The sequence below is a fragment of the Ptiloglossa arizonensis genome, chromosome 13 (genome assembly GCF_051014685.1).
Source record: "Ptiloglossa arizonensis isolate GNS036 chromosome 13, iyPtiAriz1_principal, whole genome shotgun sequence".
Taxonomy (NCBI): Eukaryota; Metazoa; Arthropoda; class Insecta; order Hymenoptera; family Colletidae; genus Ptiloglossa; species Ptiloglossa arizonensis.
In genome coordinates, this window is record NC_135060.1 from 12,830,181 (window position 1) to 12,857,474 (window position 27,294).

A 27,294-nucleotide genomic window follows, 5' to 3' on the forward strand; every position below is an offset into this window, starting at 1 on the left:
TTGCAATTTCCCGACTACCTCCACGACCGATAAAGTCGCAAACATTGCGCCACAAATTCAGTTCTCTTCTGTGAAATATAAATTCAAGCGGATTTTGTTGACTCGTATTTCTGTCCTCGAGACGACGAGCTATGCTGAATTCTTGCTTCACCGAGTACCTACCAGTGACAGATGGTCGCCTCGTCTTTTCTCACGGTAGTACTTCACGATCGCGGTGCGTCGTCTCCTTCTGATACCGTTGGTAAACGATTACCACGAACAATGACGCGTAGCCGCGATAACACGTAAGCCGCGGTCCGTGACTAATCGTCCTTGCCGAGATCGTCCTCGTTATCTTCGTCATCGTAGATTACGTTTTACAGAGAAGGTCCCGCGGATGGTATCTAACCTATGAAAGCGAGACGCGTACGATTAAGCCGCGTGTCTAGCTGCGAGTCGAGGGTGTATCAACGACGCACCGATTCTTGATAAATGGAAGCGGAATGTACGAGAACAAACATTCCTTTCAATTTTTCGGCGTCCACCGGACAACGATTCATTCTAGAACCCGCTGACAAATCTGAGAACAAACGCATCAATTGCAACGAAATTATCGAGTTCGAGAGACAACCTTTTTTTTGTAAATACCGTTATGTTTCCAATCGCTTTAGTCAACGATTAGATAATATTATTGTTACCGAAAAATTCTCCGTAGTTCGACGAGAAGTAAATGCACAAATATCGAAGTTCTTGTTGTTACGTAACGTTCGATTTGTTTCATTCCGAACTCAATTTTACGTTGCAAGTATATACATATACGAAACGATCGCAAAAGGTACGTATTGATTAGACATATACAGTTAGCGAAAAAAGTATTCATACACCAGTAGGTGCTCTATTTTGAATGCCAATAACTTTTCCTGCAGAACACCAATTTAACAATGAAATATAGTACAAAGTAAGAAATTTACACATCCTTTGAATGATATATTATTTTATTAAAATTGAAGCATCTTAATACAAATTACATAACAAAATTCTTAGCGAGTACGGAAACCGTCGGGAAGAAAGTATTCATACAGTTGCCATTTATCGATAAAAAATGTCTAAACAATTGAACGAGGGGATTCCCGATGTGCATTTATTTTTGTTTGTAAGTGTAAATTACATTTCATTTCATTTTAGTCTTCCCATGATAGTGCACACTTAAAATGTCTACGAAAAGCAGAGAAACAACCTTAGAAGAACGAAATATTATAATAGGTCTTTATAAAAATGGATCTTCTCTTAGAAAAATTGGTGAACTGTTGGAAAAAAGTCATGCAACCATCCAGTATATTGTAAGTAAATATAAGACACAGGGAACACTAGAAAATAAGCGTCGATCTGGACGGCCGCCGAAGTTAAGCGATAGAGATGGCAGATTTGTTATTAAAAAAGTTAAAGAAGATCCATTCAAAAGTGCTCCCAAAATTGCGGCGGAATTAGAAGTAGCCACTGGAAAACATGTTTCTTCCAAAACAATATGTAATAGGCTTAAGGAAGCTGGATACCTTTCACGTATTGCTAGGAAGAAACCATACGTTACTGAAATAAATAGAAAGAAAAGGCTTGAATTTGCAAAAAAATACATAAATAAGCCGTTAGAGTTTTGGAAATCTGTTATTTTCTCCGACGAGAGTAAAGTTAATATTTTTGGAACAGATGGAAAATGTTTAGTGTGGAGAGAAAAAGGAAAAGCTTTAAACCCAAAAAATATGAAGCCTACACTAAAGCACGGTGGAGGGAGCATCGTGATATGGGGGTGCATGGCCGCGAATGGTTTGGGTAATTTGGATTTCATTGAAGGAATTATGGATAAATATGAATACCTGAATATTTTGAAATTGAATTTGAAACAAAGTGCAGAAAAATTAGGGATATCGGATTGTTATTATTTCCAGCAAGACAATGATCCCAAACACAAGTCTCATTTAGTTAGAGAATGGTTGTTATACAATACACCACATGTCTTGGAAACACCTCCACAGTCTCCAGATATAAATGCTATAGAACATACATATATGGGAAGAACTGAAACGTCGTGTTCGAAAACATACAATTTTGAACAAAAACGAGCTAAAGAGTGCGTTAAAAGAGGAATGGGCAAAAATTGATAAAAATATAACAAATAATTTAGTTGCATCAATGCCCAAGCGATTGCAAGCCATAATAGACAGTGAAGGATATCCAACGAAATATTAATTCATTTATTAATTTGTTATTTTGATTAGTAATTCAAGAAAGTATCTACTGTATGAATACTTTTTTCCCAGCGGTTTCCGTACTCGTTAAGAATTTTATTATATAATATGTATTAAGATGCTTCAATTTTAATAAGATATATATCGTTTAAAAACTGTGTTAATTTCCTATATTGTACCATATTTCGTTGTTAAATTAATATTCTGTAGAAAAAGTTAACGGCATTAAATGTAGAGCTCCTACTGGTGTATGAATACTTTTTTCGCTAACTGTATATAAAATTGAAAACGACCGTTGCGTTTAGAGCCTTACTCGCTTAAAAAGTATCGAATTGTACGGACCGATGTAGTAAATTTATCATTCGGACGCAACAAAGTATTGTCGATACACAATGTCGTATAAATCAAAAGGAAACTGTTCGTTGTCTCGGAGCGTGAATAGAATATACCAGGTTTTTATTCTGTAATGCCTTTGTCCCTTTCATAGGCTAGAAAATTTTTACCGGAGACAACGTACAAAATTTTCCAGATATCCATTGTTTTCTCGTACGCAAGTTGTACAAGTTAACGGGAAATCGACTTTAAAACTTTTCTCTGCATTTAAAATACGTCGGGAAAAGCATTAAAAATGCCATCGTTTCTACAAAGCTTACGAAAGATTTCGCATAAATTCATGGAATATTAAAATTACTCTTTCCTTTTTTAAAACGATCCTTTGTACGTAACAATTCGAGCTATTATGAATCTCAATTTATGAACTTTGTCGAATTTTTGATAAATCTGTTTATCCAACAAGAGTGATCCTTCTTCTCCGGAAAATCGTGTAACAAATTTTTCAGTTTTTGAAAATCGCACCGAAAAACACGCTTAAAATAGCGAATTACACGTTTTGGTGATAATTTGTCGATGAAGAGTGTTTACAACTATCGGTAAATAGGAAGAATAATTCTTAAATCGTCTTTATCGTAGAAAAGTTTTGAAAGAAACATCGTCGCCCTTATTACAACTCTTGACGATGACTTGTCGATCATCGATAACTGTGCAATTACCAGAGCGCGCAATATCGTCAACAATCACGAGTCTCGATGCCTAGATTTTTTCCCGCACTTCGTTTTAAAAGGCAGTGAACAAACTCGTACCCGATGAATCACTATAATTTTTCTCTCCCCTTTAAGTACAAATCGTTGCCATAAATTACCATTGCGCGATGTTCATTTTCCCTTCTATTACGAATCGATGTTAACGCGTTTAGTCTCGAGAATAATTTCTGCGCGGTTTCGTTCCGTCAAATATTAACAAATCGGATATCGTTACGTCGCAAAGATTATTTTCAATATTCGCAATACAAACGGCTCGTGTGATCCAATTATTCGATTAAAATGAAAATATATTTACCAGATGCTTACTATATACGGTGCTTAGAACTGCACGAACAAACTCGATTACCAACTGGACAATAAATGTAAGAGAAACAAACTTCCCTCGACGAATACAATTCGTCGATATAATCCAAAGTACGTATAACAAAAATAAAAATGATTCTCTTACATTTTACCTCATTATTGATGCAAAAGGCTCGGAAACATTTGATCAAAGTACTCGAATCTACTCGAGCATCGATTTTTATTCGAATGAACGAGTACCTCTTGAATTACCACTGGTAACAATACCGCGATTCAGATCTAGATGTTCGAGTTGAAGAAAATACCAGATACGCGAACTCTGTTAACGCTACAACTACCGAATAGGCCAATTTCACTCGTTTGAAACTTCTTTTTAAAATTGTTCAATTATTAACGATATCTTTTCCAATAATATTCGTACACAACTATCAAAATAAACGACTAATCGTTCCCGTAAATTAATTCGCCCTTTCCCCATCTAACTTCGAAGATACGCATGCGATCCATCCGATACAAATAATAGTACATTCACCATCGTTAGTTCGAGTGTTAACTTCTAGTGTCAATTCCGTACAATGGTTTGCTACTCTGTTCAATTCTCGCGTACATTTACAAGTACAATTGCTCCAAGAGAAGGAAATTGTGGAATTAAAGACGGAGCTTTTTTTGCTCTAACCGTCGATCGATTCCCTTCGGTGAGGAAAACGAATCGTGTCAGCGGTAGCGTTCGTTTCGCGGCAGCACGGTCATTTCGAGCGTTCGAAATTCGAACGCGTTCGTAGTTCCCGCGAGTACTAGGAGGGAACGTGGCGCGAAAGCGACGGTTTCACGTGTGGGAAAGCATCTGGCGGCACGTGCCGCGTTCGCTTCGATTCAACGCGGTACACGACGCGCTAGATTTTCCGTGGCGAGAACGCGCGGACCGAGCCGAGCGAACCGAACGAACCGAGCGAACCGAACGAACCGAGCGAACCGAGCGAACCGAGCTCGCGCGAGCCAGAGAGTCTTTGTGTTCTCGGTACATGCACCGTGTCCCACCGAGCGGGCCGCGGCGTTCGGAATAATCTCGGGTTCTCTCTCGGCTCTCTCCGAGCCTTCTTTCTCTCTGTCTCCCGAAGCGTTATATAAGAACCGCCTCAGACTGGCCGTGAACTTACCGACGTCGTCGTCTTCGCGTTCGAACGCAGCCGCCTCCCTTTCCACGCGAGGCGCCCGTTCGGTGCACTCGGCATGCAACGAAGAAGGAGAAGAAGGAATGCGATCGATTCAGTTATTCTTTCCAGCGGGGATCGAGAGAATCGCTTTACCTGCCGGCTGCAGGCTCTCTTTATCTTCTCGGAGCACCGGGGTCCTTGGAACACGTTTCTACCACGGTGCATTGCGCGCGCGCGATTCCAACGTTGGAAAAGTTTCTTCGTAGAAGGAATGGGCTACCAGGGAAGCTTTTATTTATTTTGATTTTTTAGTTGGTTAATTAACGAAACGTAGTCTGCGAGAAACTTACAGGAGATATTCTACTAAGAGCGTAGGAGAAAGTACGCTGCCGAAAATAAATAGAAAATCGCGTATTTAAATAGGTTTACAGCTTACCGAGACATTTCGTACTTTGAAACACATTTAACTCTCGCGTTCTATGTACAGTCTATCTTTAAAAATATTCTTTCGCGAAAAACGACTCGGTAATGTGTTTACACGTACAGAGAGTCCTTGTGGACAAAGAAATTCAGTTTTGCGTCCTGGAGGAGCAAATTTTAACGCAAATTTTGGAGCACGATTATTAAGAAGAAATATTTTTGAAACAGATGGTAGAAAATTGTCGAGTGTTAGACGACTACTTTGCGCAATGTATGCAATTTAATTCTAATTCGTGGAACTGTTGCGTATGTATCGAGGAAATTATTTTTTATCGATTTATGGCAATGTAGAAAGAACGCATAAAAGTATGCTGTTTGGTGTGTCCTGACACACGTCCAAGAAAGTAATCGTTTATTTATTCCGAACAGTATACGTGCTACGAGATATCGGTACTATTATTTAGTTAATCATTTACGTATGTTTACGCGATAAATGTACGTTTCAGTGTTCGAACTAATTTTTAGGATGCAAAACTATGCACGAGTAACGATGCAAAACGTACTCCAAAGCTATTCCAATATTGCTAATACATTGATTTTCTTACCGTTTGACAGTTCGAAAACAGTTGAAATTATTTCTTGAAAATAAGAGCGATGTAAATCAATTTTATCTTAATTCAAGTATTTGGAGCTTGTAGCGGTTCTCCTGCACGTATAAGGAACAAGAATACAAACGCGATTCGATACGTCAACTTTTCCAATTTACAATGCTATCGTTCTCGGTATCTCGCGTAAATGAACAAAATAATAAGAGAGACTCCGTTCCGTTGTACAAATTTTCGCTCTTCGAACAATTACTTTACACCGATTCGAAGCCAGTGATCGTTTAATCGGAAAATGTTTCAAATGGAAACGATAACAAAGTCTACGGCCGATGTTCTCCGTAAATATATATATATTCGAATCCCAGAAAGTTAACGCGTACCGCGTGTTATTCATCGTTACAATTTTCGCGGAGTCCGAATTACCGCAATATAAATCTACAAAGGGTGTTTCTCAATTCGAAATATCGAATAATCCGTATAGAACGGTATTCTAAATAATTGAAAAACGAACTAATGTTTCAAATAAACGCGTGTTGTTTGCACATGCCCTGATCGGTCGACTTAAAGCGCAATCCTCGTAAATTTATCAAAGGTGAAAGAAACTCTCGCGAGTTCTTCTTGTTTGTATACGGAGATTTACTTTCGCGACGGATCGTATTTCTTTCTCCCGTTTCGCGAAGAGTGCACCGTAAATAATAAAATAAAATCGAACGGGACGTTCCAGTTTTCGACGTTCGAGAGCCTGTCCAAAAAGCCACGCCACGTAGCATTGCTCAAAGGAACGACGACTGAACGTATAAATCTCGAACTGCGAGTTTTCGCGAATTTACCGATAAATATTGCGACGTTCCAAAGAAAGCACGACATTCGAAAAAAAAGAAACCAAAAAACAAAAAACGTCCGTTTACGAGGCCGTCGCGCGTCTCGAATTCCAGGCGTCCGATGATCACTGCATAGCGTCATGGATTAAAAAATAGAAACGGGCCCAGGAGACGTTTCGACGTCTGGGAATCCGAACAAAGGAGCCTTTGCCGAGACTGCAACGAGGTCGTCAACCAGATCTCGACGGAGCGGGAATGATTAAAACACATCTATGACCAGACGGAGAAAGAGTAGACGCGCTCACACTCGCGATACAAATGGTTCCGTGAACCGAGCTACGCATCGAAATACCTACCTTTGCATTCGCCTCAAACTCGCGATACTCGAGTCTTATCCGATACACCGGTTATGCAACAGTTGTCTCGGAATACCGATATAACCTTTGAGCCTCTTAATCGGAACAGTGGTTCAAATTTTAGAAAAGTCGAGCAAAATCCACGAAGCGAGTTTTCATACCGAAATTCGGACAAGGCTACCTTTCGATTGTTTTCAATCGAGGTGGAAACACTGTAGCTTCGCGATTGCACAATATCGCGTAAAAATGAAAAGTTTTGTCAACGACCAGCAAAAGAGACACGTTTGGTAAATTTGTAGGTACAAATAGAGAGAACGTCGCGATAGAAATTGTCCGTGTTTATTTTCGGAACTCGAACGATAATTAGAAATGCAAATTGAATATTTTACAGAATTTTCTCCGGTATTTCTCAATATCGTCGTCTCGTCGACAAATTTCCAAATTTCTGCCCATCTTCCGAGTATTGCCTTTCCATTGTCCGTTGTTTATAATGTATTATAGATGAATTCTGATTTCGGGTTCGAGTCGCATACATATGCATGTTTCCGATTCTATTTATATCCGTATTTCGATTATTCAAATTCGATGTTTGCAATTTCGTGCCAAGATTGTTTTTTTTAAACGAAAACTCAATGTTTTTCGTTCTTCTATGGTATACTGCTTCTTTCGGGCGTCAGTTTCGATCATTCCGTTTGAAATATACGATGCGACGAGATAATATAACAAATACAAACTATCCCGATGTTTGTTAAACAAGAAACACCGAAAAGCAACCGACCGAATAAATTCTAATTCGACGAAATTCCAAACTTTATAGGTTTCCTTTTAACGCGGAATAGTTTTCCTATCGTTGTTTATTTATTTCAATCGTCCGTTGATATTTTACAAAAGTTCGAACTACCAACGAACATCAACAAGCTCAGTTGCGAGTAAATTTTCCAACCATTGTTCCAGTGGAATAACTTTCGAACGAATTGAACAAATTCGAGAAATTTTGAACAGCGTAAAAGTTTCGGTCGCCGTGTAAACTACAAGATCGAGTTCGTCGCGTAATGGCTGTTCGTTAAAACGATGAAATTATTTCGAAGCGAGAATCGTGGTGCATCACGCACAGAACGTTTTTCCATTCGCGATATTCGGTTATTACACGTTACTCGGAACTCGATATTCGATTTTCGATCGGAACGCGACACCTGCAATAATTTCGAAGAGCGTGGTAATTCTAAACGATGATCCGAACGTACGAGCGATTAAAGAGTCGAGATCGGTCGTTGCGCATAAATGGTCGTTATTTAAAATTGAAATCGAGCTTCGATTCGATTTCGTATTATTTCCAATCCGTGATCATTTTGTGAAAAAAAAAACACGCTCAATTCTTTGACCCGTTTCGCTCGAAGTGTGCTTTTGAAAACGCGAGGTGATTCAGAGGCCGTTGAAGAGGAAAAATAGTCTGCGCGGCAAAAACTCGAACGCGTAAATAAATTCACGGAAAGAGGAATGAAAAGGCACGATATACGTAGGTATGTACTTGCTTTTTTCTTTTTCTTTTTTTTTTCTTTCTTCTTTTATACGCGAGACAAAGACGTTGGACCGAGTGCATATTCGCGAACGACGTTGTTTACGAAAAAGGGGAAAGAAAAAGAACGAGGAACGCCGTAAAAAGATTTCTTCGGTCGGGAGATAAAACGGATAACATTATCCGAAGATCGTGCGTAGTAAATACGAACATTTGAATGAAATACCGTTCGCGCGGTGGAGCCTATTTTTTGCCCAATTTAAAGTATCCGGCTTATCGTTCCGGTGGTTCGTCGACAGTCTGGCTGGTTTCGAGCTTTTTCGTTTTTATCGACGATGGTAAAAATTGAATCGCTCGTAACCCGGTGGGCGAGGGGTGTGGGTGGGTGGGGGGCAGAGTAGATGGTAGGGGAGTTTCGTTTCTCTATCGTCGACATCGGGTACATACGCGCGAATTAATTCGATCTTCTGCGGTTCGTAACGTTATCCGGATTCAGCTGTTTCGTAATGATCTTTATGTAACTAACTTTGTAATCCCTATCGAGAATTTAGTAGCTCGAACGGTTCTCCGTCCGGTTCGCGAATCGGAGCTCGGCTGCGTGCACACCTTGTCGCGCGAGAAATAAAAAAGGAAAGGGCAACGAGTCGATTCGAGGGGCACGATTCTCCCCTTTCGTAACGGGATGAAAATCGTCTCTTTCGACTGTTTCGGTTCGCGAGTCGATCCGATCGTACGGTAGGAAGCCCGGGAATCGGAATTTCCTTTCGAGGAGATGTTCCAACGAATCGGAGGGTCCCACCTGTTCGAACGGTCGAACGTCAAGATCGATCGCGCGGTAACGGACGCTTCGGAACGTCGAAACTCGCGGCAAGTATACGGGGCGAAGGTTCACACTCACCGAGATGCACCGCGAGGTTGTACCTCTCGAGAGCCTGGGCCAGGTGTCCCTCCTTCATCAGGATGTCGCCCTCGTGTCTCGCGCGACTCGCCTCCGCCTCCCGCGGCCACCACTTTTCCACGAGCCTCTGCACGAGCACATTGGTCTCACCCACGGTAACGATCTTTTGTCCGCACACGCGACAGCTCTTGCCCGGCTCCGCGCAATTCTTGCAGCACGTATGACCGCAGTTGGTGGTCACCGGTTGGCAGAGAGTGCCTTCGCAGAAAGGACACCCGAACGACGTCTCTATTTTTCTTCGGGAACCGGTGGCGGTCATCGCGACGCCCGCGAGTTCCTCCAGGAGAGCGCTGGCCAGGTGTTTAAGTTTCTCGGCGGGCACGGAACGCACGGCCAAACACCGCGAGTAAACGCCAATCGACTCCCTGATCCGTCCGCACTTCGCCAAGGAATCCCCGTAGCCCACCAGCACCTCGAAGCTCGCTTTTTGATGTTTCAAGCACCGCTCGTACATCTCGACGGCCAGCCGATAGTTGCGCGAGGCGAACGCTTCCTTCGCTAACTCGGTCATCTTTGCTGATAAACAGTCAGCCCCCTCCCCTCCTCCCGGGGGAACTAGCCCGTTTCGAGCCCGGTCGGCGGGTATCGGGGTGTGTTTACGTGCGCACGTCGATCGCGGGGTAAACCGCGCGCCGTGATCCGCCTGTCGATTTGCCCGTGGCTCTCGATGCGACGCGCATTTTACCTCATCGATTCCACGAGAACGATAGAAACGAAAACGAGAGACGCTCGGTCGGTGGTTCGCGGTCTTTCTCCCCGTTCTCGGTAAACGTAAAACAACTCGGCGATTCGGTATCGATTCCTCGCCGCCAACGCGAGTCGCGTCCCGATCGTAGGGAAACACTTCACTGTCGACCGCGAGGATCCTCGGGCCGAGATTTTTATCGGAGCGTCGAGTTTCCGGTGCTCGACGAGTCGATGCGTCGTCCACGTTTGACAGTTGGCCGGCCACGCGGTTGAAGAATTCACGGCGAAGAGCGACGCGCGGAGAGAACCGTTACGCACAGCACGACGGCGCACTGACGACTGCCGCTTCGGTTGTCACCGCTCGCTCGGGCCACTGTCAGAAACGTAAACCAACCGGGCAGCGAGAGGGGTGGCGATGATGATGGTGGTGGTGGTGGTGGTGGTGTGGTGGTGGTGGTGGTGGTGGTGGTGGTGGTGGTGGTGTGGTGGTGGTGGTGGTGGTGGTGGTGGTGGTGGTAGTGGTGGCGGCGACGGCGTCGGTGCAACCGTGGTGGCGAGCCAAACGCGACGGCAGCGCCACGCGGCGGTACACACACCTTCGACTCTTCGCTGCGTCTACCTCGCCACTGTTTCACGATACCACGGACTGCTCCGTGCTTGTGTCAATGGTTCTACGTTCTACGTGGGTGTTCGCGACGCGCGTCGAGCCACACCCCCACCACTACGGAGTATCAACCGTGGCGTCATCCTGCCACGATTGTAGATTCTCCCTCGATCCGAGGTATATCTCGTTGAACCCCACGCGCGTCCTATCTTCCGATAGGAGTTTCGGATTATTTTCTCGGTCCAGCGCTCGCTGCCGTACCGTTCGCGTCCAGGATCCGGGAGTTCGGACGAATTCGTTCCTCGTCGCGGTCGTTCGGTCCAAGGATCGGCGTTGCCGAATCGAACGTCGTCGCGTCGTTCGTAGGATCTTCGTCGCGCGTTCCTTCGTTCCGCGGCGAACGATACGAGTTCATCTCGCGGACGACATACTCTCCGGGTATCAACAGGCTCCGCGACGAATCCGCGTCTCGAAGACGCTCGTGGATATCGAGCGGCGTCGGTCGTCCGCGCGCGTACCACCGTGTCGACCGCGCTTACTCGGCGATACGTGCCAGCAGCTGAGCAGCCCTTGAAACGAAAAAGAGACGACGTTCGAGAAACGCGCGACGCGCGTAAACTTCTCGCGAGAATCGACGGTAATCGTGTTGGCTCGTGCCAAGCGCGAACCGATCGGAGGGTCGGTGGACCGTCCTCGTACCGGGACACTTGTTGTTGCCCGTGTCGTTTTATCGCTGGTGGATCGGTGGTGGCCGACGTTCACCGAGTGGAATCGTCGAAGGGACGGGGTTCCCCTTCTCGAAACGCGGCACGGGAACGCACTGGCTTATCGTTGGGAACTCGCGGACGAAGCAGCAGGGACGCGCGACCGCCGGGGTGCTTACATAAAGAGCGTCGCGTCGGTGCACAAAACGTGGCGGGAGCGAGCCGAGTTTCGATTGGATCAATTATTCCACGGGCGAGCCTCGGCTCTCCGGGCTCTAGGAATCTTACTGAGCATGAGCAGTAACGTTACTCGCTCTCCACGCCGTGGTATTCCGCTTTACCCGGCTCCGAGACCAGACCTGCGTGCGCTGCTCCCTCGGTGTGTGCCGTGCGTGAGCGAGTGTGCACTGCCCGACCGCCGACTACGCAGACGCACTCGAAACGCACTTGTGTATAGGCCACGTTTGCGCGGTGCAGCCGATGCACTCTCGCGCCCACGAGCGCGCGTGTCCTACCGCCCGAGAAGATTGACGCAGCACGCGTCGAGCCGACCGCGTTAGCGCGATATCAAGGGGTCATTCTACTTTAGACTCTTTCAGTTTATCGACGCGTTTGCCGACCGTCGAACCACGTCCAAATATTTTCATCGTTTCTCCACGACCGTCTTTCGCGATTTTAAACGTCGACCATTCGTCCATTTGCAAGATAGTACGACCGACGCGTACCGACGCGTACCGATGTGTCCGGTAGCTGTATTTTGACAAATCGTTCCCCGCAACTTTAATATTCGCGCGGTGGCTGTATTTCTCGAATCCGAGTCCCGAGCCGTATCAAATCCGGGGTGCGCGCGCGATGTTTGTCCAGATTAAAATTCACGAAAAGTTTACAGCGTCTTCGTTCGAATCGTTCGATTCCGTCGCAACAAAGAAAAATGCAAAGGGTACGAATACAGGAGAGATTCTCTCGATTCTTTAGCCAGGGCTCCTATATTCGAGCGAAACTTTTCGATCTTACGTATAGCCGCATACGTACTTCGAACTTTGGCGGTTAGGGAAGATTTTAAAGTTCCCGATCGTAACGTTTGAGGTCGTAAACCGTGGAAAAGAACAAACAAGTTTGATTTCCTAATCGTTTCGAAGTGGAATGACCCCTTAATGGTCGCGTTTAACGTTACGGAGTACCGTGTATAAACGAGACGGTCGGAAACAAAGAAAACGACTCTCGAGTACTTGTTTCAAATTTTAAGAGAGCAGCGTCTATCTCGGATAGTGGCGTAAAAATAATATCGAACAACCGGTTAGACCTCGTAAATTTCGATTAAATTATTCATCGTACACCGCTCGCAATGTTCGGAGTCGATTTACGTTCGGTGCAACATAAATTTCGGTGCATTCTCTTTAATTATCTTCCTTAAATACTGTTCGCTTTGAACGAAGGAAGAACGTTTCACGATTTTGATCCGGACTCCGCATTGCCATTCAACGCAAACGGTACGAAAGACTTTGGGCATCGATTTGTAAACTCTCTTCTCTTCGATGGCAGTTCGGTGCTGTTAACGTTGCAAAAAAAAGGAATATAGAACGCTAGAACGATTATCCGTCGTTCGATCGGCGAAGGACTGCTGCGAGTGTTTCTCAATCGCATTCTCCGATTCCAATCGCTGTGTAATACATCGAAAGATCAAAGTTTTTCTCGTAACGATACAACACGCGTCGCGTACGCCTACCTACTTACCGCATGATTAATTCCTTTATTAATTTCTACACCGCACGGTTACACGAGTCGCGCGTCCCGTGGAAATGAATTTTCACGGCGCGGCGATCACCGACTCGCCGCGTGGGCGGTTTCCTTTCGTTCGTTTCGCGTTTTCTCGCGGCCGAAGGCGCGAAAGCTACGCTCGGTCAGTCGCGCGTGAAATATTCCAATTGTCCGATATCGCTGATTGGACGAATTCTGTTACAATGGTTGAAAAAGAAGGAGGCGCGGGAGAAATAGAATCGAGAAGAGGATAGTCTTCGTTCTTCGAGCATTCTTGTAAATTCAAATTATAATGTACAGTTCGCAGAGAGTGTCCCAATCATCGCCGGTCGATTTCCTTTTTTTCCCGATTCGTTAGCGTTAAAGATCGCGATTTTTCGCGATACACCTGAATAAGTTGCACGCGTTGTTTCGACGCGTACTTTCCGACGATTAATTTCCCATTCGTCTAGACGACGTGTACGAAGTTTCATGTTAATCGGTTCGACGGTTTAAAAATAGCGCGAAATCCAAATCGACCGATGACGATCGGGACACCCTGTACAATACACAAGTATCTTGCGTACGAATTGTAAATAGAAGAATATAAAATCAAAATATATAAAGATTTACTACATACTTACACGTATCCGGTAGTATAATGAATTGTAAGTACCAGAATATAAAGAAATGTATAGTAATGGAACTTAGTATCAACGACAATGGGAAATAGACTCAACCTTTGAACGTGCAACACGCGACCCTTAGACACCGATACTGTGTCAGTTTTTAAAACCACCATCGACCATTGGCTAACAACGTCCGATACGCCTGACGTCATCGTTGCATTCGTTTCGACAAGCTCGTTGGCGAATTCGTCGGTAAGGCGAACCAACGGGCCTTGAATCAAACGTTAGACATTCGATGGTCGAACGAGAATCGTACGTAGGCCTGTTACTCGACCCAGTCGGTCTAAACTACGAGTCGGTCTCGTAGTGTATCACCTGGACCGAAACGTGCTACCGGTCAAACTCCTAGTCATCGATCTCGGACAATTGTAGGTCACAGTTTGTCTTCATACGTCTCGCGTGGAAAACATTACGGTTACAATCGCAATGTTACTCTTATTTTGCGAACATCGGAGTAAAATGTTAAAAATTGCCGAGTCAGTGGCGCGGTTCGCCCACGCGAAGCGCGGAATCCTCGAAGGCTGAATGGGTTAAGACAGTTTTGTAATTTCGGAAATAAACGAAGTGAATGTTTCCTAAAGATCAATTTTCATCCGTTAAACTCGAATATCTTGCATCTCATCGATAGAAGTTTCTTATCGGTAGATTACAAATATTTTGAATATTTTAATACCAATCGTTATTATTAAACCGTCTAAAATTGATCTTGAATCTAGATTCGATCAACGGAAACGTTAATACGTAAAACGATTTTATTTCGATCGAATCACGTATTCGAAATAAGACCGAGACTGTCCAACTAATAAGTTTATTGAACAAATAATGTTATTAAACAAGTCCAACGATAACGATAATATCGTTCCGCGCGACACGTTGCAACAAAGAACCATGAAACTCGAGATAATACCGCTTTCGAGACTTTCAACGCGTCTCAAGGTTAGAGTACAGCAGGTCGTTGAATTCGTTTTGACGTCGAGGCTGTGGCTTCGTCGAGTCCAAAATACGCGAAGTCGTTGAAAAACGTGCAGGGGGACTTTTCGCGAAGAAGATACATTTTGTAAAAATTTGTAACGCGCAAGTGCATCATAACCGACCAGAAAATCGCCGATCGAACTTCCTTTGAAAATTCTTAAATCGATCGACGAAAACGATCGAAGAAATGCTGACCGAATACGTAGGACACGCGCTGTGTATATGTACTAGCTTTTTCGATAAGTTTCGTCGAACGATAAAACTTATTGAACGATCCATCGAATCGAAGACGGTTCGTTAACGCGCGGGAAAGGGATCGTTGGGTTTGCTCTCTGGCGGTGAGTACGAGAGGTGTCGCTATCGTCAGGTATCGCGCTGTCAGGCTGACACCTGGTCAGCCAACGAAACGGTATCCTCGATCGTTGTCAACGTCGGTGGACGCGACAATTTACGGGCACACCGTCTGTCGACGCGCGTTCGTTAAATTGCGCAACGATGTTTGCTTATGGTCAAAGTTTTGCGGAAAATGACGTTGTCGCTAGACAGGCGGCAAATAAATATCGATAATCGTCGAACGCCGACGCTGTTAAACGGTTGCGACGTCGCGTTCGCAACGATCGTCACGAAATTTCGACGATTCACCGATTTCGAGAATTCGATCGCGTTGGTCGCGAGTTTCGCGCAAACGTGACGCACGATCGAGTTATCGATCCTATCGACGAGTCTCGTCTGTTTCCGGGCGTCGATCGATGATTCTCGTTTGCATCGATACGCATCTCGATCGGCGATCGTTATCCATGTGACGGGACTTTTGTCGCTTAAAGAGAATTTTCGATGTAACAGGAGTCAGGCCTCGCCTCGACTCAAAATTATAGTTCGTTCATCGGACTTTCTGCTCTAAGAAAATAACGAGAAGTGTCTTTTCCTTATAACTATCGCGTAATCGCTTTAACGCTGATCTTAATATAGGTTTAGGACAGGCGAAAATAAGTACGAGTTTCGAGTTGAAAACAGAACTGAACTACTTCGTTCAAGATCAGGGTTTTTTTATATGTCTTTGGAGAGGGGTTTGCGGTAAAGGTGAATACGGGTGCGTCTACCTATTGGGGTCGTTCCCTTGGAATTTAGACTGGATAGGGCGTCTTCGCATTTACTCGAAGTTTTAGATAGGCAGTGTTTACATTTACTCGAAGTTTTAGACCAGATAAGCCGTCTTTGTATTTATTTGGAGTTTGGACAAGATAAAGCTGTCTTCGCATCCGCGCCGATATGTACATCGATCGAGGCACGTACACATCAATTTCGAGGTTGCAACGCAGCGGTTCATTCGAGCGCTTCGCGCCTCTAATCTGTCCGCAAACAACGCGGCGAAGATCGCGCTACGATGCCCGCGGTTCTCGTCCGATCGCCTTGATCTTCGTTTAGACGATCGATGAACAACGTTTACGCGTTCGTTGTTCGCGCCCAATTTTCGTTGGAGGGAACGCAACGATGACGCAGAGTGCCAGACGACGTTAGCGAACAAGTCGATGTTAGTTTTAACGACTGTCGTTGTATCGATGCAAAAGGATCGTCCGCTGCGTGGACCACGGTTTGGATATTTTTCTTTTTGAGTTTGCTTCGAGAGTCGCGAAGAGCACACAACATTGTCAAGTACCAAACGACTCATCTTTCAGAGACAATCATCGGATAACGAACCTTGCCCTTGCGACTCGCCAAAAACATAGTCCAGGAAGGGTAGTACCTAGACGACGTCGACTGAACTTTGTCGTAGTCTCCTCTCTCACCTACCGTACCCTAAAACGATTCAATGGGACAAGACTGTATACATAGACCCACGATAAACCGAAGAATATAAATTTAATCTTTAAATTCGATACTTGTCTCTTGCTAAACCTTTTTTTACTACGATTCAACCAAGCGTCGAAGTCGAGTAGATTCACGCGAAAACAGAATCTTTTCTCAGTTGAAAAGATTCACCTCTTTAATAATCCTTGGTTAGAGTTATCTCCGTTTCAAATATTTCAGTTTACCAAGTGACGCGTAAAAGTCCCGTCACAACACTGTCGTCGTTCACACCAAGTTATATTGCCGTAAATTTCTTTTATCCTGACTTTATATTTTTGTACAAACAATCTCTATACTACTGGATACGCGAGATCCATGTTACGATAAACTGTATATTATAGTCTGAACTTTGCGACAATTTTTCCCCGAATAAACGCTGCTCGAGAAATTCGTTGTTCCGAGAAACTCGGTCGCGACGATATTCGTCTTCGCTTCGAACGCGAAACGTTGCCGAGAGAACGCCGGATAAACTTTCGTGAATTATTTCGATCAATTCTCAGCGCGGACAGTTCGTCGTCGCGTCGTGCTTATTCGCGGTTCTTCGAATCTACGACACGGAAATCTCTAACCTTCTACTCGTAACTTACGAGCGTAATTGCGCTTAACGAATCCTGGTCTCCTACATTGTCCACTTTTCCGCGCGCTGTGAACACGATCGCTGGGCTGCAGCAACGCGAAACGCCGGAACGAACAGAACCTTGAATTTTCCATCGTAAAAATTCACCATCGTGGCTCGTCAACCCTAATCGACACCAATCGTGTTTTTCGAAGCGTACGGGAGTTAACGCGAACGAACGACTACGCGCGCGCCACGAAATTGGCGAGAAAGAGTGGACGATTTGAAAAATTGTCCACGATCGATCGGGAAACTTAAAGTTTCCACTCGACTCCGCGAAGATTGGCTGAATACGAGATACGCGTTTGCGATAAGCGGCTTCAATGTATCACGAGCTTTTAAAATACGACGTAGCACAATCGATGCACGGTTTCCTGTACCTTTTACCGATGTTATATTTTTCTTGGAAAGAAATAGATCCGTTTCTTTTTCGTACGAGGATAAAATTATTGACAATGGTCGCTGCTCGAAATTCGTAGTCTTTGTGATAAGAAAAATCGTGGTCGTGAACGAGAAAATATCGGGCCAGAAATTATGAATCGTACGATAGACATTGTCGTTGAAATTCTGTAAATATTTATGATTCGTTTCGAATAACTCCGAGCTCGGTGTCGCGACGGATATATATCGTACCTTTAACGATAAAGCACGAAACGAAGGTGTTCGTGTTTGTCTTTTCGCGACGATGCGTTTATAATATTGTAAGACGTTCAAGAAGTCCGACTAAAGGAGAAAATAGAAACATCGAGAAGATCGCGAACGAGCGAACGATCGAATGAGATGTAAACGCCAAATTTTCTACCGTAAGGAGAATGCGTACGAAAAACTGTCTAGAACTTCACCGAACCGATATAATAGGATAAGTAAAGATTGACATACTACCGGAGTAAACGAAGCAAAAAAAATGTAACGACGAAAAAACACGGCGACTGATTAAACGATCAATCGGATTGAAATAAAAATGAAATAACCCAAGAACGATAAAGTAATCGAACAAAGTAATGAACCTGTTTTTAATAAGCACAGATACTGCTTCAATTGAACTGGAAAAAAAAAAACAAGAATTTACTTGGGAATAAACAGAAGTGTACGCGTAACCGTATATTTGCACTTTTATTCGTCGCTGCATGTTCGAGCGAGATATATAATCTATTTGAATACTATTTGAGACACAAATTAATACCGACGCTCAATTGGATTTTACGAGTATACGAAAAACGTTGAATACGGAACGAAAAAATTCCATTGATTGGCTAAAGTATGTACATTACAAGTTTCGAAATGTACAAATTTTTATAAACAGCACAGTGGTGTAAAAATGCAGTTGGCACGAATTTGCGAGAAAGGAACGATCAAAGAGATGGTTAGGGACATCGAAATGGAGTAATTATTCTAATTTTCTTTTAGAAACTCTTTATAGAGGCAAACATCTGGTTTATCGAGTGTCTCGAAACTGTTTCGGTAAATAGCGCGTGTGTTCTGTTTTTGCACTTGAAATAGCCACGGTAACGAGGTCTGTTTCGATACTATCGATATCCTCGCGTTTGAAATCGCTACTTCTGTATCGACTCGATTCGAGACGAAATATTCGGATACTCACCGATACGTATTCCATCGATAATAAGACTCGGCGATCGTTTCGATTCGGAGAAACGGTACGGCAGAGAATCGTGTCGTGCCACCTGATAAGCGAGAGAATAAGAATGGATCGTGTCAACGACAGACGAGCAGCTGTTGTTTCGACCGGTCGATAGGAGCAAAGTTAACCCCCTAACTGTGTAGCGCGCCATATGGCGCGATTATAAAATCGTAAGCCGTTACCAAACGCATCGCACGACGGGCTTATTTTTCTCGACTGGTTCGACGATATCGCGGTACTTACACGCGTTTAACTTTTAAATTACTTCAAATATCGTCGGGAATAATAAAATCGCGAATAAATATACGTAATTAAATTCCCGTTTATTCGAAGGAAAATAATTCGTCGCCGAAGAGATCGTATAAATATTTGCGCGATACACCGAACGGAGATAATTTCGTGTTTATAATTATACAAACGCGGTAAACGTACGAGCAGTGAGAAAAACTGAAGCGCTCGAGAACGTTCGCAAGACCGAAACGAACCGTACAAGGAGTTAACCGTTCGCTTTCTTTGTTCGTTTTGTTGACGTCTCGACGGTATCGATATTGCGCGCATACTTTGTTTCGTACCCACTTGTATACATTGTTACCGCGGCCAAGATAACTTACTTCGATATCTGCTCAATACCGTACAACACGATCTCTGGGAATTGATACGTATCGGCGTATTAGCAGGTACGTCGTTGTATCGGTCCCATGGCTAGCGTCAACAATCGCGTTGTAATCGCGAATCCAATTCTCGTTGATTTCCCCGGCGAACGTAACCGCGATTCTCGTGTCCGATTCAACGGCGAAAAGCAGCGCAGAAACTCGAAAAACGGAACGCTTAATCTCCGTTTGCATATACGCATTTATCTGGCGGCTTACGTAAGGTATTTGTGTCGTACAAAGAGTCACCTTTGCCGATCGCAAAACAAATTGTTAATCATCGAAATACGGCGTATCTTGGCGTTACGTAAATGGTTTACGCACGCCAGACACCCGCACACGCGTAGCCAGTCGGTGTACCCGCTTCTTTTACCGACATTCTAGAAGGACGACGAATTTTATTATGCGACCAGTGCCACACGGGAGGAGGGGAATGCGTCTCTCTGGCCAGAAATCGTCGCCCGGTCCTCGTAGACGCCTCGTCGTGTCGCGTCGCGTCGTGTCGCGTCGCGTCGTGTCGCGCCGTGTCGTTCGTCTATGATTACGTCACTCGATCTCCCCGGCTCACTTTCGCGGTACGGCATGCGGGTCGTGTCACGAAACTCGAGAAAAATGCAAGTCGTTGAACAGACACGATCTCCGAACGATAGGCCGAGAGTTTCTCGGTTGAAAATTACGACACTCGTTTTTACGAGACTGTGGCAAATATCCCCATTAGCGACGTATCATTCTCGTATTACTAGCCCGATTACTTCTCTTCGTCGACCGCTTGTTCTCCTTTCCTAGGAAATGTCTAGGAACAAGGTATACCGACGGATAAACGTATACCAAGCGAATCGATTAGAAAATTCAGGATACTTTTCCTCATCTCTCGTCGTATTCGTCGTTAATAATTCGAACGAACAAATATCGCGGAATTGTGCCACAGGGTGACTCGAGATGGAGAGATTTCGAACGGATAGCGAATATACGTTTTCTCGAAACCGAGTTTTTAACTTTGAGAACTTTATCAGCGGTGGGACTGTTTTTAAATTTAACAGAAACGACTCGCGCAACGTAAATCGTAATTGTGTCACAATTACGAAACAATGTTTCGGCTGCGCAATTGGTCGTAATTACGTTACTCGTTCGATTTCTATCGGTCGATTTAATTTCAACAATTACTTCGACGAACAATTCGAAGTAGGTGTATTAAATAAATTCGATATTTGAATATTCATCGGAAGCGTTTGGAAAAATAACGATAAAAGGAACAAGGAATTCAATTTATTTTTAAATACAATTTCGTCGCGGAAGCACCCGTCGCGTCTAAACATTTATCTATTTTGAAAACTGGAAAGGTCAACGATTATCGATACTTTGTGCGATATTTCCGCGATTATCGATACTTCCTACGACATTTTCGCGATTATCTATACATACTTCGCACGTTCTCACGTATCGATGCGAAATATTTGTCCTTAAATAATTCTTACACTTTCGATAACAGTGCCGATGCTGTTAATTATTGGGAAACCGGTATTTTTGAAAGAAATTAAGAATTTCGTGTTCCCGCGTTTGCGTACCTTTTCTCGCGTTACGTAACGAAAATGCACTTGTTTTTTTTTTCGAGAGCTTACATCTTTCGATGATTTTGACAGTACCGAGATAGCGTAATCTGCCCGTTGTTTTTCTCCTTGTTTCTTAACTTCGACGAATAACTTCGTAAACAACGAGAAGTCCCGGTAATCGTGGCGCAACCGAGTAAGGGGTGATTATTCGTGTAAAAATAGATCGAATACGTGCGATTCAATGTTTCTGTACGACCTTCAATTATCCAGAAGAACAATTTCAAAAATCTTACGGATACGCGGCTTGATCCAATCGTTTCGTAGATTTAAACGAATTAAATTATGCAAACATCGATTGCCACTTTTCTCTCGAATCGGAAGATAAACTTTTGCAAGTAGGACAGATCCAAGATCGAATCGTCTCAACGTATTTCGTCTTCGCTACGTAACACTGCGTCGCGCGAAAATCGTTCGCAAATATTCTCCTCCTGTATTGATCGATTCACTAAAAACAATATCTACATACATATACATATACATATACATATACATATACATATACATATACATATACATATATATACATACATATATATATTATACATACATATATGAAAACATTGAAATCGATCCCTATTGAAATTAAAAGAAACGGTAAAGTCTGTACCGGAAAAACGAAAATTCCTCCACGAACGTGAAAAACAATGGTATTCCTCTTTTTCGATTTTCGTTGAAAATCTCCGTTCCCGGTCGTGCCACGATTACCAGGACACCCTGTACAACCGGTTACCGACCGAAGATCATTCGCGAAACGTACTCTACTAATCCGCGAACATTCCAACGATAAAATACCTGGAAATTGAATCGGCGCCCGTCTCTTTCGGATAATGGGATCCATCCTGAGAGCAAAGAAGCGAGATTTTCTTATTTCGGAACGAAGGATTCAGCGACTCTCTAATTGGCGTTCTCTTGTTTGCGCGTCCGCTTCGCGTTTTTCCTCGCCTCGATCGAGCGGGCGCGTTTAATCGCGCGGCGCGAACGCGCAAAAATAACGCGCAGCACGATTACGGATATCGGTGTACGCGTTTAATTAGAGACGGCGGTGACGGACCCTCCGGCGCGCGTTTTTCTTATATTTTTTTTGGTCGCTTCTCCTTCGTTGAATCGAGCATCCCCCATTCTGACGTAACGCGAGCCGTGGGTTTCGCGAGACCCATCGTATTTCGCAATTGCGACTTACGTGTGTACGAGAGGCGCGGGAGAGGGATCGGGTAGAACCGTCTCGCGATTTATGGAATAACGTGGCCGGGAACTAGATTCGTCGATGTATTCGCGCGGCATGCGGGATGAGAGCGCTGTCCCCGCGGGGAGACGAGAGAGAGACTTTCGGGACGAGGTTGCGACACTTGGCAAAAATGTGGCTCGAGCCGCCGCGCTGGAGCGCTATGTTTGGAGGCGTTACATAAAGTCTCCTCCGCCGGCCGATCTATCACGAGGGGACCTTATTAGATCAACCGTGGAAAGCCATCCGCTATAAAATCGTTGGCAACCAGATACGATGTTCCGGCGCGGTGGAATTATTAGACGCGTCCCCGATCTCGCGTTCCTACTCACCGATTCCACGTAATCGATATATCGTTGATCGTTTCTTCGGTAATTTACCCTTACGCTCTCTCGTCTAACGCCCGCCTCTCTCCACCCTCTGATTTTCTACGAATTTTCAGTCATTTTCCACGGTGTTGTTCGCGACGGTTCCAGTCCCTCGTTAACCCTGGAAATTTTCCAAAGATCGTGAACATCGAACGGAAATTATTTATATCGTCGATGCGGAGAGACGATGTTCTTTTTCTTCCGAATTACTCGCGATCGCAAATTCCTCGTCAAGGCTGGAAATTTTACAAAGGCTGTGAACATCGAATGGAAATTATTTATATCGTCGATGTCGAGAGATTAGTCTCACCGATTCCACGCAATGGATATCGTTCAACGCCCACGTCTTCCCATCCTCTGAATTTCTACGAATTTCCAGTCATTCTCCACAGTGTTCGCGACGGTTCGAGTCTCTCGTTAACGTTGGAAATTTTGCAAAGGTTGTAAATATCGAATAGAAATTGTGCATATTACCGATGTCGATGGACAATATTCTCTTTCTTCCGAATTACACGCACTCGCGATCGCAAGTTCCTCGTGTGCTCGTTCGGAGAACCGTAGAGCAATTCGGGGAGAAACGGGGTTGGTTGAATACTATAATTTTAATTTCAACGATTCTTTCACACAGGAAGCAGCAGTATTGCGGTATTTACACGGATTCGTTCGAACTTTTATTTTGCGCGGACATTGTTCGATTCTATAACAGTGATGACAAACACCGTTGCAATGGCTCCGATGGTTCGTCCGTTTCACACGATTAGGAATAGATGGTCCGAAGAGACGAAAGCGAAGATGATTTTCTGACGGAACGAATTCTCCTGTGTCACTCGTTGGCGAAAGATTCGAGACGCACTCGAATCTCGAGCCGTTAAAGTTAAAGGTAGCGATGGGTTTACAAATTGACTTTACTTTACAAATTACTTGGAATCGTAACCTAATGGAAGGTTTAATCAATTTTGATCGTAAAACGGGCAGAATAACGACGTGCCAAAAGGTTGACTTCAAAATGCAGACTGCTTTATTCAGTCGTTGGCAGGCTTATATACGATACAGGCTATTATCTTATTGGAATGTCCCGGAGGTGCTTTGGAAGGTCCAGGCCGAGGAGCTTCGCACGGTTGGTAGGTCCAGACCTAAGAGTTTCGTACGGTTAAATTTTTAGTGAAGCTTATCGGTAGGATTTTCACGGAGTTCGTATCGAGAGACGTCGCAATTTCAAAGACTGGAACGAGATGCATTGTTTGGTCTCGTTGATTTAAAATATTTGCAACCACGCGTAATTATTGGGGGAATAGAGAAAGCCGGGAATGAGTACTTGAAAATGGTAGTAACGACAACAGTAATAACAACGATAATAGAAATGATCTTTCTCCGTTCGATAAAAATTTGTTTCCGATAATAGTAACTGTCACCGATCGATTCGACATACGAGCCTAATATCGAAGAAAATAATATATACAAAGATATTTACAAAGATATAGTGTTGCTACTGTTACGAATTCCTCTAGAAAATACAACCCGCGATACAGACTCACAGGTACGATATTTAATGTTTGCAAAATATTGGATTTTTCGAAACGTTATCCATCTTCTCCGTAATGTATCTGACGATTTCTTCGATGTGAAAACTGCTCGGTGAGAAGGTGACCGGAAGCTTTGGAGCGCGTTACCCTGTACAGTGAACAGTTGGCGAGTTCGCGAGCCAAGCGTCGCCGTTTTCGCGAGAACGTCGCATGGTTTTCGATCGAGAGTTCTACTCCATCGACCGTAGAGAACTCCGTTCCATGGTCCCGGCTCACGGTGAAAGAAAACATCACTCTTGGAATTGTTCTCTGTTCGCACGAATCACACCGCGCGACGATCTCGAGCGGTACCGCTTTAACGATCGCCCATGGCTTCGCGTATCCAACCGCGTTTCCACGATCGGTTGGTCCTCGTCGACGAAGTAAAATGATCGTACCGGTGTACAATTCGGTGGAGTGTAACGAATAAGTTCGTCGATGGAGCCGGTGTAAGTCGATTTCTCGAAAAGAGAAACGAAAACGAAGAAACCGCGTGTAACATTCGAAAGATAACGAAGCGACGCGACGCTCGAGAGGGAATAACAGCTGTTTGCATCGGGAAATCTTAACGACGCAGCAAGTTCAACGACTATATAACTCATTTTATCGTCACGTGACGTTTCGGTGTTCTCTTTTCAACGGATGTAACGAGGAAAATCGCGAGTTAGCACGACATTGGCCAGCGAGTGGGCAGGGAGGGGGAGAGGATCGTCGATCGTGTCGTCGGTTATAAAACGACGCGATTAAAAATAAAAACGGGCTGTCGGTAAACACCGGGAACCTTTATGTAATGAATGAGCGTGAATTAACAGAGCAGCAACGAGTGGAGAGGATTGGGTTTAGCCGCGGTGGTAGGAAGAGCTCGCCTCGTCTCGCTTCGTCTCGCCTCGCTTCTCCGCGCTTCTCCGCGCTTCTCCGCGCGCTTCGCGTCGCCTCTCTGTCCGCGCGTACACGAGCTTTCAGGCGTAATTGAGCCGAGTCGACGCCACGAAGTTTTATTCTCGGCGCGGTAAACAATTCGTTTTGCTAGGAGCACCGATCGCCCGAGCGGCCCGTAGAATCAGCATACGGCTTATGTAATATTTCGAATAGTATTCGCACCTTACATAATTGCGTCGCGCTCGATGGGAGTTCGCGATCCGTATTGGCCAACGACGACCCGCGTCGAATTAAAACGGAACCGCGACGTTCGATCTTGTTGTGTCACTGCATCGATACGTATTCCTCGAATATTGCGCTGCAAATTGCATCGTCTCGGCGACGAATTTCCTCGTTTACGAATACTTGCGAAGAATCCACGAATTAAGGTCAGAGGAGAGAAAGAATCGACGAATAGAGGAACGAAGAAACGAGGGACCGTATTTACGAAAGATTGGAAACACATACGAGAGTGGACCGGTAAATAAATCGAGGAATAGATGTATAAACGGGTAGACGAGTACGAACGAGTACACGGATGAATTGACGAGTGAACGAGCGAACGAACAAATCGGGGAAAAATGGGCAGGTAAGCGAGTAGAAAAGAGCGAAAATGTTCTAAAAAAAGGTACAGGATGATGATAAACCCACCAGAGTGGAATTTAATGGTCGATACGAAGTTACGGTACGATTTGCGGATATTTTTAACCTCCGATAAATTGTATTCTTAATTTCCCTGTAAAGTCGTTAACTCGACGACGAACATCGCGCAAATATCACAGGAATTAGTAAACGATAAGCATACATGACTTGCGCGTTTAATCGCTTAATTCTGAGTAATGTTTTCTATGAAAATTAACGCAGTCGACGTTGTGATGTAAGAATAGTTACGTAGATCGAACGCTTTGGTCGCGATGTTTTGCGAAGCTCCGAGTCGTTTAAAAGTTTCGAGCGTACGTACGAGAACGTTTTCCGCGACACGACGAACCTGAAACGAGACAAAACGAATCGAAAAAAATCGGCCAGACCGAAACGAACGCAATCTGGAATTTCGAAAGAATCCCCTCGACGCCGAGGGGAGCGAATAATACCGTGTCTCGCGTATCGAAAATAATCGTAAATTGCGGTATACGAGTTCAAAAAGGCTGAAAAACCGCGAGATTTGTGGCCAAAATCGTTTGTAATTTTCGCTCGCCAAATAATTAATTATCAAGGATGCGAAGACTGTTTACGAAACAGCCGGTCTTGTCTAATTATAAATCGCGCTTGAATGATATTTCTGTTGGGACTTGTGCGTTTCTAGAATTTTCGACCAACGCTGAATCAAATTCGAATGTCACCGTATAAACGCGAAATTAACATTAAAAGCGAGTAACTTCGATCGTGGTAGCGTCTACCGATCGCGACGGAATCGTCAATCTTTTCGAAACGTTTCGAACAATGTTACGCAATACTTTCGTCTCGTCCCGGAATCGTGTTTTCGCGAAACATTTCAATAAAACGTAACGTTCGATCGCGTTAACGGCGGCGAAAAAATTTAATCGCGAACCACGAGTACCGCGAACGGCGCATCGTGCGCGGTGTTCGAGCCTTCCTCACTGTTATCTGCGGGCCGAATTATCGTGCGGTAAAATAACCAGAAGCACACGTCGATGACAATTTCGCGCATAATCTGTTACATAAGAGAATCAGTTTTTGTCAGTCTGGTGATCCTGCGTTGGATCGTTAGCGTTGCTTCTGTGTATAATAAAATTACGCTTTTTTTTTCGACGCGTAATAGCCACGATAAATATTTATGCAACGATTAAAGTACATACCCAAGTGTGTTTGTGTGTGTGTGTGTGTGTGTGTGTGCGTGTGTATGTGTACTTTGCGGCTCGACTTCTCCAAGTGGAAGTCGAATATTCGTCGGCACTCGTTGAATTGTGCGTCGCGAACGAATGTCTTCTATAATTTTGACGTCACATTTGTAAAGAAAAAAGAATAACGCATGTTCATTGACATTACGTACGT

General features: G+C 44.3%; 1 protein-coding gene across 1 annotated transcript in view; it reads right to left on the minus strand.

Moving 5' to 3' along the window:
• The window catches only part of LOC143153934 (LON peptidase N-terminal domain and RING finger protein 3), an 80,978-nt gene extending 70,443 nt beyond the window's left edge, over positions 1 to 10,535 (minus strand). Inside the window, exon 1 of the mRNA XM_076325592.1 lies at positions 9,396 to 10,535. Within this exon, the coding sequence (XP_076181707.1) occupies positions 9,396 to 9,966 (571 nt within the window). The 5' untranslated portion in view covers positions 9,967 to 10,535. The remainder of the gene's footprint in view (positions 1 to 9,395) is intronic.
• Positions 10,536 to 27,294: the final 16,759 nt, after the last annotated feature.